This window comes from Cupressus sempervirens, chromosome 10 (genome assembly GCF_028749045.1).
Source record: "Cupressus sempervirens isolate cs-2001-9-10 chromosome 10, ASM2874904v1, whole genome shotgun sequence".
Classification (NCBI taxonomy): domain Eukaryota; kingdom Viridiplantae; phylum Streptophyta; class Pinopsida; order Cupressales; family Cupressaceae; genus Cupressus; species Cupressus sempervirens.
Window position 1 is genome coordinate 16,666,922 of NC_143127.1, and position 16,689 is coordinate 16,683,610.

The window sequence follows — 16,689 nt, forward strand, 5'->3', positions numbered from 1 at the left end:
ATCAGAAGAAAACTCATTTAACCGTTTGCACAAAAATTGAAAATGAACCTCCAAGGTAAAAACAAGACAGTCTGTTTGAGAATGCCCTTGTTTTACAAAATTGTGGATAATTTTTGTCTGGTTGGATTTGCACATATTTTAATTACAAAAATGGATTCCTTGTCTTGAGACCTTTCCAACGATATATGATACTTGCATATTTGGCCAAAAATGAAACCCAAGGCACTCATTTAAAGACTCAATCCTTTGGCCATGAACAAGCTTTTAAAAAGTTGAAAATACTTCAAATTTTACATAGTTTGAAACTTTGAACTATATAATATATCCGCAAGTTTATTTTAAAATATTCCTCAAAGTATGTGTTTAAGCTTATGAAAAAACTTTCTCTCATTTCATGGTCATACCCTCAGTCAACCTATACTTGGGTGCCAAGTGGCAAGCTTTGGCTAGCTTTTAACACTTATTAGATCACTGCTACATCTTCTCCAAGTGGACCCGCATGCCACTTGGAAAAAGAGCGTAACTTTGGAGCCTCCTTGTCTAACCATGCATTGACCACTAACATCTCAACTGCTAGCCACTAGCCACTTGCTTGAGTGGAGATGTTGCAATCTGACCATGCGCATCCTCACAACCATCCAATCCTATTTGTTCCTTTGACCAGCGAACTCGCGCTTAGCACCATTGCAAGTTCGCAACATATCATGTTGACCACACACCTAACCTCATGACGTTGCGATTGACCATGTTTGAGGCTTTGCAAATATTCCCATCAACAACGCATTAACATGAGCAAAGTCACGACTTCCTTGAATCTTGTGCCATATGGCGCACTTCTAATCGTTGTTGGTTACCTGCATCAATGCTTCATACCATTCAAAATCTAATCTAACATCACACATAGCATGGTGCGCCACCACACGCATGCCTTCTCTCTTGTCTATAAACTCATCGCTTAAGACAAGTTGATGGTGAGAGTTGCTCCTTAAAAATACATATAATTATTGTTGTCTAGCGAATGTGGGATAAACGTTTTATGTGTATTTTTACACCAAATCCCATTTTCGACAACGTTCGAGCACTTCAAAGGCCTGCAATGCGAGAAACCACCATTATACAACTTCGTAGAAAGATTTTTATATAGACAATTGCCTTATTCAAATGGCTTTTTCTATGCTCAAACTCTACTCATATTCGTCTTTGGCGTCATACTGCAAAAAAGATGGGACTTGTTTTAAGGCTTTGTTCAGCCTCTTCAAAACGTATTCATTGCTCCCCTCACACATCTTTGTAGGTTAGCATGACACACTTTCTTCAAATAAATTACAAATACCCGAAGCTCTAGTGCCACAATATACTAGCATGGCATTTGTTAGAACAAGCATTGCCTCTGACTCACCCATGTGGCCCATTCTTCATTCAACACATGTTGGTTGTGGTAAATTACTTTAGAATGGTAGAAGGATTCAAAGCATCCACCTTTGGTCTAGTATTTCTACACACCTTCAACCCTACGTGCTCTTTCATACTGGTGATAGATCTTTTATAGGATTCATTATTTTGAAAATGTGCACCTCCCTCCACATTGGCATCATGCTTCACACAAGCTAATTTTACATACCTCAAACTTGGCAAAGGGTTAACCGTGTCATCCTCGATTGCGTCTTCTCCATATTCATCGTGCAAACTGAGAATGCATTCTGCCTCATGAGTAGGTTGGGAAGAGTTTGAATGTGGAGGCTCTTAACTGTGAGTATGGTCATGATAAAAGGAAAGCGCATTGCCTCTTGGATACATATCCATCCCACTATCAATGAACTAAATCGCACATACTTCATGAGAAAAGTGCAAGCAATAATTCCACTGCAATAGCCATGTTTGAAACAAATCTCCTCTTGTCAATGTGAGTTTAACATGGTTCAGCACTCACCTTAAAAATAAACACAACATTCTCCCTACAACTTGCATACTGAGCCTGCTTGAAACTGCGTAATGGAAGAGGAACATTCTATTTTGGTTATTTGTAATGTCGTGAGCAAATTGGGAAGGACATAGTAAGACTTTTAACTTTGAATACAACTGCTGCCTTGAGACACAACTTCATCTTCTAATTGAAGAGTCCATAACACATTATCTCATGTGGAAATTTTAGAACAACGATCTTGGTGAAGGGTTATTTGCTACAGTAGATGTCATTCATTGTATGGGCATGAAGCAACAATTTTCCTTAATTCATTTGTCTTTGTGGTAGGCAGCGTTAGGGAGGGCTTAGCCATTATGGAATTATTAGCTTTGTTAAGGGCATGATAAGGTTGATGCTTAACGTTAACTTTCTTATACATGAACACACCAAGTTGAGGCAAATGAGCATTTGTCCTTATAAAACTTTGATCTATACTCCAAATTATGCCCATTCTCCCACCTTCAATCCTTCATGCCGCTCCATTTAGACCCATTTAACAATGATCACCACTATCACTTCAGCCTTTTCTGCATAGCGTCAATTTCGTGTTGGAGGCATCAAAATTGGCTTTTAAAATTGACCAAGCTCTCAAACCTTGCATTCATGTTCTCTGTAGCACAATGCACTCAACATATAACCTAACTTAAATTTTTACCACATATTGGCGAATGTGGCCATTGAATAAGACAAGCCTTGGAAATTGTAGATGAAAATATTTAATTTACTTTGTGGAAAGATTAGATTCCATTGGTGAAGTCATTACCAAAAAAATAATAATTGTGTATCATTATTGGCAATTGGTCTGTTGGGACTCAAAATTGCAAAAGCTTTTTGAGTACCTATTTTGAGAACTTTTCCAATTCGGCTGTCATTTTTGAGGCCTATGATGTGTTTCAAGTGTTTATCACCTTTCATTTAGTATACGGATGCATCTCATGATGATAAGCGGCTTTCCGAATCATTTTGTGAAGTATCATTTTGAGCATTTGAGAAAACCACATTTTTTGCCTAAGCTTTAAACAGTGGTCAGAAGCCTAGTTTGCAATTGAATATCTTGCACCCGATAAAGTTTCATGAATCACAACTTTGGGAGTGTTTTGTATGCATATCAAAGAGCATATGTTTCTAATTTCAAGTTGTTTCAGTAAGTTTTGATAGGGTTTTGAGTTCCTCGAAGTTGGATGTTCATCTTTATCTTGTGGATACATTTTGTCTAAAATTTTGGGAAGCCCTATTTGACCTTGAATAACTTTGACCCAGTTGAGCCTATCAAGAAAATTCCTTCACTATTGTATTATAGGGGTAAAAGACATGTTATGTTCCATATATGAAGCCAAATAGATTTCACCACTGTGTTCCATATTAAAATTATTCCAAGTGTGCCAATTTTCAAATCTTGACGAATCCGTTTGTGCACTTTCCTAAGGCCATACCATATGCAAAAATCACTATTTTATCAGTGTGCTCAGTTCTGCAATTCCTGCTTCATTCTTTTATGTCCTTTTAGTCAACTTCTTAATATTGTTCTCCATTTCATTAACCAAACTACTCAAATCGGTATTCTTCTCATCACCAATTTCCTTTTTAGCATCCTTCATTTCCATCTTAATCGACTGAATTTCATTGACAATCCAATTGTTAAACTAAAGGGAATTAGAATACATGGCTTGAGCAATGTCAAGAATCTTCAAATTAACCATTTCCTTGTCCTTATTTCCAGTCTGGGACTAGTCTGGCAGCATAGTACCCTGGGCTTTGACAGTGTCCTATTCAATATTAGTATTACAATCCACCCTATTATCACTAATGTCATTTAGGGCTTTCACTGCAATAGCTTCCAAATTAGTGTGTTGGCTACATTTCTCATTCTCCTGAGACCTGGGAGACAACCCCTTAGCTTCCTTGGTATATTCCTCAATCTCATCACTAGCATAATTATCATCCTCCAGAATCTCCTTTGCTTCCCATACCCTCTATCAATAGCAACATTACACTCTGCATTATTATCATCCTTTTTTTCCATCTTTTCTTCAGCATTATCCTTGTGGGGTGCGAGATCTTCGTTACCTTCCCCACATTCCTCTTCCGTGTTAATCTTTTCCTCTTCCTCAAAATCGGCTTGATCATCATCATCAGGAGCGCTAACCTCCTCCCCTTCAAAACTACCATTTTTCTCAATATCCTGGTCCTCAATCTCCAAGGAGGTAAAATTATCCTCCGAACTATCAGTAGAAGTGGACAAAGAGGTCCCTTCCAATTCGGACACCTTGAATTTTTTCTTCTTCTTAAGGTCCTTATCCGAGTCAGAAGAGCCATCAAAGGAATCCTCCGGGTCCAAGATGAGAACCTGACTTTTCTTGTCCTATTTCACCTCCCTCTTCCTCCTACAAGACTCCTCTTTGGACTTCTCCTAGTTTTTAATCTCTAGCAAGTCCCCAACTTTGTGCTTCTCACAATAATCAGCAATCAATCGCATTAAACCCTCATAAAGAACAGGGTTAGACGGGTTCTTGTAATGCTTTTCAAGGCCCTTAACTAGAGAATTGTAAAGATAGAAAGGAAAAGAAACTTTAACCTCATGTCTATAGTGATTAAAAAACAAAGTGGTAGTTACAAACTCTTGTGAAACTATAATCAAGAGTGATATACTCCATGATCGCACTTAAAACATTATGCCATTTCTTCTTAATCTGGTGGATTTCAAAGAAACTAGCACGTTTCTTTACCAAAAGACCCTTTTCACTTTTCTTAGTTGGGAATCTATTAAAGGCTTCCTTGGCATACTTTATATCTTTAAAAAAAAAATTACTAGAATTTGACAACCCACTAACTTTGCAAATCAGGTTGATGTTGACAATAACCCTACGATTATGCAGAATTACCTTAACATTCTCCCACGTCTCCACAAATTGATGAGTAATCTCCTTGTCCACGACATGGAATTTCTCCAAAAACTTTGCAACACCGCCTTTCTTAAAAATCATCCAAGTATTTTTATGCTCCTTCCATTGCCAATCCTCCAGCTCAAGAAAATTTAGATCAATCCCCATGGTCTACTTCGTTTTGTGGATAATAAGCCCTTGCAACACCAGACTTTGCATACACCACGCTTTACTTATACAATCCTCTTTACAATCTGAGAAAGTCTTGAACCCCACACGATCACAAAAACCAGTGTTGTTCCTCATCAACAAAGTACTTGTGTTAATAAAATAATTAACTCTTTCCTTCAATCTAATTAATAATGACCCCTGCTCGAGAGTTTAATCTGTCATGATTAATAATATTAATGAACTTGTCCTCCATATTTTTCGTGCCTTTTCACTTTATAATATCATTACTCCTCGTGGCCAAATTAGCCAGCCCATCTACAGCTTTATTTGCTTCTCCAAATTCATGAGCAACATAGATTTTTTCAAAAGTTTGGATTTTAGTTTTAAGTTTGTCTATAATATGACTAATCATAATACTAGGATTTTGCTACCCTTTTATACAGTTAACTATATTTTTAGAATCTCCGACAAGCCAAACACAATTACAACCAATTTTCCTTGCCATACTGATAATAGTGAGAGTTGTCATTGCTTCCGCACAATGACTAGTTTGAGTACCCAAAGGCATAGCAATCGCACAAAGACAACTCCCATACTCATTTCTCAAAATTCCACCACAGCCAGCAATTCCTGGGTTCCCTTTGGCAGCACCGTGAAAGTTAGCTTTGACCCAACCATGGGGGGAAGTAAACTAATGTTGGATTCACCACAATTTTATACTTTTTTACAAAAGGGGGTTTCTTAAAGCTATCCTTGACTAATCGTAATACTAGGATTCTACTGCCCTTTTATACAGTTAACTATATTTTTAGAATCTCTGACAAGCGAAAGACGATTACAACCAACTTCCCTTGCCATACTATTAACAGTGAGAGTTGTCATTGCTTCCGCACAATGACTGATTTGAGTACCCAAAGGCGTAGCAATCACACAAAGACAGCTCCTATACTCATTTCTCAAAATTCCACCACAGCCAGCAATTCCTGGGTTCCCTTTGGCAGCATCGTTAAAGTTAGCTTTGACCCAACCATAAGAGGGAGAAGTAAAATAATGTTGGATTCACCACGATTTTATACTTTTTTACAAAGGGGAGTTTTTAAAGTAATCCTTGACTACTTAAATTCTAGGAACAGGGGAAAAAGTTTTTTCAAAATCTATACCTTCCATCTGTGAACATCTTTTGCAAACTAGTGTAGTTTTGTTCCTTATTACTATACCATCTTCATTCAATTTATTTCAAAAAAAACATTTAGTTCCAATTATATTTTTATATTTCAATCTAGGAACCAAAATCCATGTTTTGTTCTTCTTAATATTATCCAACTCTTCCTTCATAGATTTGATCCAATATTCATCTTTGCATGCTTTGTCAATATCACTTAGGGTCTTATGAATTTCCTTTGTACCATACTCTCGTGTATCTCTATGACTTCCCAACACTCCATCCCTGTGCATAGCAAATGTGTAATCATCCTTCCTTTCCATAGTGCATAGTTGGCTCCATAAAATTTCAAATTGTTCTTAAAGGTTGTCATTGTAGATGTACTCAAGCAATCAAGCTTCCAAAAGAGGACAAAGCCCTAACACCAATTGTTAGGAACAAGGCAACACTCATAAGTGAGGGGGGGTGGACCGGTTGTGTGGTAAAACTTGATATTTTAAACAACTCACCATCATAAGAACTTCAATTTGAGAAGTAAACATTAATGCACAAAAGATAACAATACCATAACACAACACCAAATTTTTTTTGCGTGGAAACCCAATTAAGGAAACAACCACGGTAAGGATCAAACTCACTAGATAATGTACTAGCACAAATACCCTGTTAAAGGTAGAAGGGGAGTGCACGTGCATTCAGGCACATTGTCTAGAGCTCATTGCTCAGAGATACAAAAGGGCAACAACCCTAAGATAAATGGCAATCCGTTGAATTATGAACTGACAAACAACATATATGATATGTCAATACAGTTTCAATGAAGTACATCAATACATTGTATCGACAATAGATTTCACTTATACCTCTTCTATTAGTCTCTGATATAATACGCTCATACACTTTCCTTCCTTCCCATCATACTCTCATATCGCACACTTATCTCATGAATGATTTTCGTCTTTAAATTCAATACATCAACATAAATAAGGTCAGCCTCAAACATGACCTTCATTACAATAAATGACCTACAATTAACAATGTGATGCAATACATGTTGATTAGGACATAGCTAGGACCTAAACAATTAATCTCCAGTATACCACAAGCCATAAATCATGTTCATGATTTAATAAAACACGCTACCTCACCAAGTTGGCCAAGAACATACCAACACACTTCAAGAAATCTTTTGAAATCAACTACATAGCTCAAAGCAATCCAACACCAAGAATAGAACGAAGTTATGAAACAAAGACAAAAATCTTAAAATACCAAATCAGCAACAAAACGTCTTTGCCTTACAATCCATGAACAACTCTGCACTAAATTCACCATGAACATCAAATAGCAATCTTTGTCATCAAAGAAAAATTAGCTTGTCAGTCTCTAAATCATAAACCATTCCGGTTGAGGAAAACATTGCATAACTGATCCACACCAATCCAAAAACCACCAAAATAACCAGCAAAGCCAGTAAACCAGTTTCTGATCAACAAATTGTAGCTCGCTCAAATCATAACATTAACCTCTGCAATCCAACAATGATTTATAGACATCTATGCAACCATCTATAACTACGCAAGATCTGATACTTGATATAGAAAACATATCAATCCAATCTCTCCACTTAACAAATTAAGAACACTGTCAAGAAAAGAAATATGTTGACATCAATGACAAAACATTGATGCCAACACATATGATGCAATCTTCCTACTCCCATCAATATCCCAGCATTAAGTAATGGGATCAAGTCACTATGAATGAGTACTAAATATGTTTTGAAAGTCGGCACCTGTTAGTACCCAATATGAGCATGGTTTTAAAACTTGTAATTCATGTCTTTGAACCACTTTGAACCTCAGTTCAAAATAGTTCGAAGTGGTTCAGTAATTCAAATAACCCGACCTGCAGGTTCAACATAAGCAAGTTTCGGATTGGTCCTATGGGTTCAGAATGCAGCGATTCAAATGCTCTGCTCCAACTCATGATAATTCAATGAGCCTACAGGCTTGTTGGTTTGATGTGCCTTATTCTATGTTCAGAAATGTTCATGGGGTATGACAGGTTCGAAGCAGTTCAAATGGGCTCGAAAAGGCAAATTTGTTAATTCAGAATGGTTCAGAAATTGTGTTCAACTTAATACTAGAATCCAGTCTCTGTTCATAATTCAGTTTCAATCAACTCAACAGTTTCAAAAGATGCAAAAGTGCAGATCAAGACGAAGATCTGGTTTAAAGGATTCAATTGCAAAACTTCAAGTGCAGAGTTTTGAACCACTTCGAACTGCAGTTCGAAATATTTCAAAGTGTTTCAAAATAGTTCAATTTGCTCATACAGGTTTAATTATCTATTCTGAGAGATTCACATGTATGATTCAGTGGCTTAGTTCAGAAGTTCAAAGTTGTTCAAAGTGATTTAGAGATCAGGTTCAAATGTCAAGTTCGATGGTTCAACAGGTTCGATGGCATGACAGTTCAAAATCATAGTTTTGTATACCGATAAACAGTGACTTGTAACTTTTCACCTAGGCATAATTTCACAAATTGCTCTGGTGAGAACATAAATGACTAGTCTAGCACCAGCATATCCGAAAATGAAGAAGATCCAACGGTGCAATCACAATTTCAGAAGAGTTCATCCCACAAGTTCAAATGAGTTCGAATGGTTCAAACAGGTTCAACGGGTTCGATTATTCTAGCAGTTTTATATACCTCCACTCAGTCTTCAATAACTTTTGACTCAGACATAATTTTCTCAATCGCTCCAGTCAAGTTGTGTGGAATTAGGATCTCACCAACATATCCGAAAATGAAGGAAATCCAATGGTGGAATAATTAGTTATGGCCCCCGCACCGAGACCCATTTGCTTGTCAAAACAAATCCGCCCAGCAGCAAATTTTTATTATTATTTTGGACTGATTTATTCATTTGCCACTTGTCCAAATATGCTAAGATGACATTTGATTTAGTGAAAAACCTTTAAAAGCTAAATGTCATAAAAATCAAAGAAAATCTATCAAGGAAGGTGAAGAGAAACGGTTTCAAGATTCAGTTAGGGAAACCGAAAAGTTTTCATGGGAGATGAAAACATAATAAATAAGCCAGCAGCAGAAAGAGCAGGGGTTCCACTTCTTTCGGTTCTGGAGACTTTGATGCTACAAAATAGAAGAGTTGAGCCGGGGTTTTATTATTCTTTCCTTAAGGGAGATTTTATGCTGCTGCAAGGGGAGGGTAGAAGGTTAGAGTTTTAGATAGGTAGATATTGTAAAGGCAGTAATTGATAGATATTGTATGGATGTTTTAGTTTTTGAATGACTTTGTCCATGCAGAAATTCAATATCTGTATATGTATCATCTTGAATTCAGCTTAGAAACTTTGTGTTCAGGCCTGTTAAATTGGCATTACTTTGTGAATTCTAATTTATCAGTTCAGGGTATTTGGTTACTGTCCTTACTACAAATTCCTAGTGTTATTCATTCCTATAGATTAATTGAAGATCTCTTTGTTGTTAGAAATAATATATACCTCACAATCTAAGAATTCGTGAGAGATCCTTTCGTACTTTCGGGTAAAAGTGCAGAAGATTTAAATTCATTGAATATCTCATAAGGGGAGCTGTACCCGATAAAATTCAGAGGAAGGTTATCAATTCCATGATAACCTATCCAACAGTTGGTGTTGATTTGTCCTTTCACTTCGGTATTCAAGGTCAAATTTGCACACATTTTCTTGGAGGACAATCTGTTCACTAACAGCACCCAAGGTCAAGGATGGTAAAAATTAATATAATAAGTCAACTACAAAACAAAAGAAAATGCTTTTAAATCATTAATTGAACTTGAATGTGAAGCTTCATTATTGATTTGTTTGGAGGAAATATAAAAGGCCAAAGAGAGAAATTTAGTATTATGCATTGATGATTTTGTTTTTGAAAAATGAGAAGTATTTGATGAGATCAAAGGAAATTGGCTTGGAAGAATATAATTCTTCTTGGTTTTCAGCAATTGGGGATGGTACAATATAAATCAATTCTTGCAAAGAACGATGGCTTCATCTTGGAGTGATGTTTGAGCCTGAATTCAAAGCTTTAGGAGAGTTTATTGAATTGGTTTCTGAATAAATGCAGAGAAATACCATTGGCAGACAGCTACAGGAGTTCACAACAATTGTGCATCAAAATGGGCAGCCATTTTCAGACCAGGCCTATGTGAGTCTCCAAGGAGAGACATTTGATTTCTAGACCTGATCGAACTACATTTTGGCATCAGTTGAATTGTATGGTGATTTTTAAAAGTCTGGAGAATTTCTCATGATGCTGCATTTGATCTCCAGGTTCTCTTTTAATGCTGCAATTCCATTTCCAGATTCAATAATTGCAATTGTAGCCAGTCTATTGATCAAATAAAGGATAAATCTTGCCAGGATTTTGCAAGAGTTGGAATTTATTTTATGCATTGTCAATTACTTGCAAATTCATATATTTATTCTCAAAGAGACCAAAGAACACAAACTCTGCATAAACAATCAATTCAGATAATGAAAGGAAAGAATAGAGGTTGATCCGGCAGGGCTCACAACAAACTCCTCTAGATTTTAGTATATTCAACCAAGTCAATCTTGATGGCCTATGGATTGCAAGCTGCTACATGAATTTGTTTGATATTTAATGCTGCATGGATTCGTTTGATATTTACAGAAGCATTTGTCCCAAAGTTTGTCTCCTCCATAAGAATGGGTCCTTTCAATCAAAAAGATTGTTATGGTAGTGAATACCACGAAAAATACACCCATATACAAAAGAAAATCAACTCAATGTTTTCCATTTAGAGTCTGGACCAACAACTTATATCAGAATGGCTTCACTGAATGACAACATTAGTAGCAAAATTGGCCTCACTACATTCTTAGGTAAGACTTAATTACCTTCATCAAATAGTCATTCCATCTTTATGTAGCGAAGTTCAAACATATGGTCTTCACCAACAACTTCACTAATAATCATTGCCTTCTGCTCTTTTATTATTTCTGCACTGATTTGTCAGCTAAAGCAATAAACTTGTCTTTGAGCCAGCAGAGAATTCAGAACTAGCATTTATCCTCCATCTTCCTGATTTTTCTGCACTGATTTTGTTACTAATGCAAAACACTTGTCCTTGAGCTAGCAGGGAACTCAAAACTAGTATTTATTCTGCATACTCCTGTGCGTCCTCATTCTCCTCTAAATTTTACTCTGATCAACCATGTCAACCCTGATAGCCCTATGGACCATAAACTGTAAAATGAAACTCTTTAACAGTTCTGGAAGCAATTTTCCTCATATTTATCTCCTCAATGAGAATGGGATCAATAAGTTTGTAAGGGTGTCAGGTACTAATAAAAATGCATCTCTATATTGAGAAAAATACAACTTAAGGAATTAGGGTCTAGATCAACTCACTAAAAAACAATGGATAAAGCAGCAACAATCCTGAATTTTCTTCCCTATAATTTTACTTCTAACTAAAAAGTATGATAGGAAAACTCCAGCAAAAATAAAATCTGATATAAATACTATGAAAGTCATACACTGGTTAATGATTTCTAATATCCTACAAAATATTGTTGAAAAAAGTACAACCTAGACTCAACAAAATATTATAACCGTAGTAGCAGGAATTATAACCATAACAACAGAACTCCACACCTCAAATCCTAGAGAAACCAAAGAGATTTGCATTAACCTTCCAAAACACATAGTCAGTACCATCAAACAGAGGTGCTTTAGCAACTTAATACCAGTCTTGCCATGACAACAATTCTGTTGGAAAACGCTGACCACTGAGGTGGGGCACTGAATAAGTGGTCTATAAAACAAGACTTCTTTTTGAAAAACAGACTAACCATGTAATAAAACAAAAACATGTGCCTGTGTAAAGTTTTTTCATCCAATCCATCTTAGGTTTTTCCAGACTCAATTCCAAACCACCAATATAAAAAGTAAAACCTAAAATTGATTTCTAAAAACCATTTACCATATTTGTAATTCAAAGAAAAGAAACACAACCCTGTATTCCTAACTACATATCAGAATTAAAACTAATTTCTACGAAACAAATGACTTATTTCTGCTCTGAATTAGAAGCATGGCTAAACTTGTGCTGTGTGTCCCTTAATTCATGATCTGTGTTGCCTACAAATTAGCCTTTACACAACCTGTTGACCATAATGCTGTTCTGCAATTAGCAATACTTATATGTGAATTGATAGGTGTCAGTTTTCTCTATCATTGCCATCTTCTGGAAGAAAGCAGGACAAGGGACTGCTACCATCCAGATAAAATAGCTTATTTAGATGAGTGTTTTCAGAAAGAACATATAGAAAACCCTAGACAAATTTTTATATCAAAACTATTGCCAAACATTTCATTACCTTGAAGGTTGTATAAATTCATCAAGGAGTACATCAAAATTTAAATGTGATTACCAATTAAAATTGACATGCAAAGTTACACCTAATGTTCCATGAAAATAAACCAGCAGCATAAAGTTGGAATGACAAATTTAGAGCTCAATTTACGATGTGCCAAACTTGGAGCAAACTAAAGTTTATACTGATGATTCCAGAGTTTTATTTATATGCCTGATGAGAGGCAATGTTCAAATTTGCTAGCCGGAAAAAAGGAAATAACATCAAAATGAATTTGCAACTACATACACTGCTTTGTCAAGATGCTTGCCAGCTTTCCAATATGCATATGCCATGGTGAACTGGTACAGATCAGTAAGCAAAGGTGACAACATGGGATTTGTCGGCTGTTCCACACCAAGACTTGGATCCATAGTACCATTTGAATCCATGTCAAAGTAAAATATGTGTATGAAGCTGCAAGATAAAAGGCACATTGGGCACATTACATTTAAACCATCCGAGTGAATAAAACAGTATCTGTGCATTCTCAATATCTATAGCACTGTTTAAATATGCGTACCAAATCACAATAACATTTCCGGAAATTCAAAGAGAGAGCATTTTCAAACAAAATATGAACTAGGAATGGAAATATATAAAATCAAATTGGACTTAGCCTTCAATACTTAACTTCAGATATCACAAAGCCCCCTGTGATCTTATTTCTTCATGGTACCTAACTACAGAAAAATCGGCAGTTTCAATAAAAAATCTAGCCAACTTAAAATTTGGGGTTTAACAAGAATATGATTTCTGTGACATAAATTGATTTGAAACTGGATGAAACTGTGTGGCCCTGAAGGGACGAATAAGAGAGATAATCATGCGTCTAGTAAATGAAGCTACCTCTGATTTCATTTCATCATAATGCGAGTATAATACAGTTAGTCTACTTTATCCACTTGAATATAACTGAACATGGAAAGTCAGTACGATGCCTCTGGGTTTTAAATCCATTATCCACGGGTCGAGATTTCGGCAAGTTCTGAGGTCATTAGATATGACAGCTTTTGGAAAGATAAGATGCCAATAACCGAAGCCATTATACACATAGTGACAGCAAACTATTCATCAATCAAGATAGAAACCAAACAAATTTCTAAGCACAAAGGCATTTTGCAGCTATGCCATCTTCAGCACGCCTTTAAAATTTGACTACAAGAATATGGGTTCTAAAATTAATCCAAAAGCAGGTCCAAAGAGGAAATTGGATAAATTCACAGGATAACGTGTATTCAACACGAGATCACAATTTCCCTACAGTCAAGACTTTAAAATAGAAATATAAGAATGTGAATTTGAGATTGGTGGGGTACCTTGCATATTCATTGCGATTTCGAAGATTCCTGACATCAGAATTCATAAAAGAAATGGAATTATGTTTTAAGAAACTTCAATTGGGGTTATAAAACCCAAGTATGAAATTGAGGAATAGTACTTAGAATAAAATGTCACTAGTTTATCAATCTAATTTCGTGTTCATATTTTCTGCCCACCGTAACCTTCCCAAAATGGTAATAAGTACTTAGTGGTTTCCCCGAAACAAGTGTAATGCCTGAAAACAAACAAGACTTTTGAACACCTGTTGATTGACAAGAAGCCTTAAATTGTCAATCATCTACGAAATGTTAATCGCTCAGACAATTGCGGCAGCTAACGCAGATATAATATATAATTCCCACCCAAAGATTTATCGGAGAAAACTGCTGAAACTTAAGAACAAATATTCCCATAAGCAGGGCATGCAAATCTCACAAGCTGTGTAAACCTGATAAAGACTCCAAATGCAATTTTGCAATGCTTTAAAAATATCTGAATTGCCAATGATCAGGAATAGATTGACAATCATAAGAATAAAAATCCCACAATTAGGGATATAAAACTCGTGTTTATAGGACGCATTTAATTGCCGGTCGCTAATAGTTACGACAGAAAAAAAAATCTCTTCCAAGCAAAGTGGAGGAAAGAAATAGGGATCCCTTCGTATTTGATTACGTCAACAATGAAGACAGGGCTAATCCTCCAAACGATACCCGATCAACCAGTTAATGAGGTCCTCTTATCTTACACTAGACATGAGCAGTTATCAAATGCAATTGAATAATTCTTTCATTATATGCAATCAACCATTGCCAAAGAAATGAGTTAATATCTCAATAAAAGTTTCAAGGAGGATGCCCAGAATCAAATCTCAAAAAGACACCCACTTCTGAATGTAGCATACCTAAACGAATGAATAAAGTCAATACTGGATTAATTTGACAGGAAAGGTACCCTCTGATTCATGGGCAATTTGCCAAAAAAGGAAATTAAAACATAACCATCTTCTGTGCTTCGTCTACTTAGATGCCATAATGGCTATATTCGTCATCGTCCAGGTGTTCGCAATTTCAAAAACAAAAACAAAACCGAAAGACTAATGGAGATCCCCTTACAGAAGTAATTTATAGTTAATCCATGACATAAATTTTCACCAAATTTAAAACATTTCATTCTAAGCAATTTAAAGCTCAAGCAACTGGTTTAGAATTCAAGCATTGAAGGCTAGTTTTTCAAAAGAAAAAATAAAAACCATCTTTCTATTCATAGGAAGAGTCCTTAATGCAAGACAAAGCTTGAAAGAAAAGTTCTCAAAAAGTTCAGGAAGCGGTCTTCTTTTATTTATTTGGGTGCTGCAAATCTTAATAGATGCGGCAAATAGATAGGCACTATTGTAGACCAACCTGCAAAGAAGAAAAAAGGTAGATTGATGTGTCCTTCGCCGCTTTGTTTGTACGAAGTTATTCGCAAAAACTGCTTTCCTACGACAGAGATCTTAATAAAATACGGTGCATATTAATACAATTGTTCTTCATTGTTCAAAAAAAGGTTCAAAGAATACATGGTGACACAACATATGTGTAGCCGTGGGGGCACGACGAATATTTTATCAATATTTATGGATTAAGTAATTTTGATTTTCTTCGTGTGGAAAGAACGAGGTCATACTTATCAGATGCTCTTCTTCCCAATTTATTGCGACTCCGTTTGACTACAACAATTGCTGCGGCATTCATTTATCTTGCAATAAGATTTAAAATAATTTCTGGAATATGATTTGAACCTGATAAGGTCGAAATATGCATAAGGTCGAAATATGCATATTATATGTTTGATTGCAACAATTGAAATAAGAATTAGAATAAATTTTATTTTAAAATTTTAATTAATAAAATAATTATATTTAATTTGGTAATATTTTAAATAAATGAAAAAATTTATTTATAAAAATTTATTTTTTATTAATTTATTAAAAAGCTAAATTATTTTAATTAGCTTTTATTTTTAAATTAACTTTATAAGTGAAAGATATACCACAATCTTTAAAATTCATCAAAATTCAAAGAATATTGTATATTATAAATTTAATTCTAAATTAAATAAAATTATTTTAATGAGTATAAGATCAAAGCTAAAATCATTTTGCTAAAAAATATATTAAAGAAAATAAAAAATACAAATAAGTCAAGATCATTAATATGATATTTAAATGATCTTTACATAGTTTTAATTATAAAACTAAACACTAGATTTATTTGTAAAGATAATTTTATGGAAGTTTAGAAAAGATATCAAATATGATATTAAATAATGCTGGCCTAGTTTATATCTTATGATGAGAGTAGAAAATAGTCCAAAAATACATTTGAGTGGCAAAATACAATTAAATGGCAAAGTTACGAACCCAACAACCCATCAAATTGGGTTTAGTAAAAATTGGAATAATAATAAGCTATTTTTATTTCATATTTTTTTAGGAATTTTGCTATGCTCATTTTGGGGTCAAATTAGGATAGGCGGATTCTAATTCTAATTTTGTGTTTTGCAAACAAACGTCAAATTGGTGAACGTGGGTATTTAGATTTTCCTATTCCCGCAACCAGATAGGGCTTAAACAATTTTTTAATTAAAAATAATTATAATTATAACAATAACAATTCTTTAAGTAAGTGGATACATTAACGAGTATCATATGAATAGTGGTTAGTGTTATAAACAAAATATATTCATTTGAGTCATT

At 35.1% G+C, this 16,689-nt stretch overlaps 1 protein-coding gene across 7 annotated transcripts in view; it reads right to left on the bottom strand.

Annotated features, from left to right (window-relative positions):
• The window catches only part of LOC149532341 (nicotinate phosphoribosyltransferase 1-like), a 199,517-nt gene extending 183,772 nt beyond the window's left edge, over positions 1-15,745 (bottom strand). The window contains exons 1-3 of one of the 7 annotated variants that reach the window (XM_089807211.1): positions 15,618-15,729; positions 15,353-15,443; positions 12,876-13,043 (exon numbers count right to left, since the gene is read on the bottom strand). In XM_089807211.1, the coding sequence (XP_089663337.1) occupies positions 12,876-13,018 (143 nt within the window). In that variant the 5' untranslated portion in view covers positions 13,019-13,043; positions 15,353-15,443; positions 15,618-15,729. Of the gene's footprint in view, positions 1-12,875; positions 13,239-13,260; positions 13,310-14,853; positions 15,134-15,352; positions 15,586-15,617 lie in introns of those variants that run through there. The other 6 variants (XM_089807215.1, XM_089807212.1, XM_089807210.1 and 3 more) reach the window with 6 other exon arrangements.
• Between the last annotated feature and the right edge of the window lie 944 nt (positions 15,746-16,689).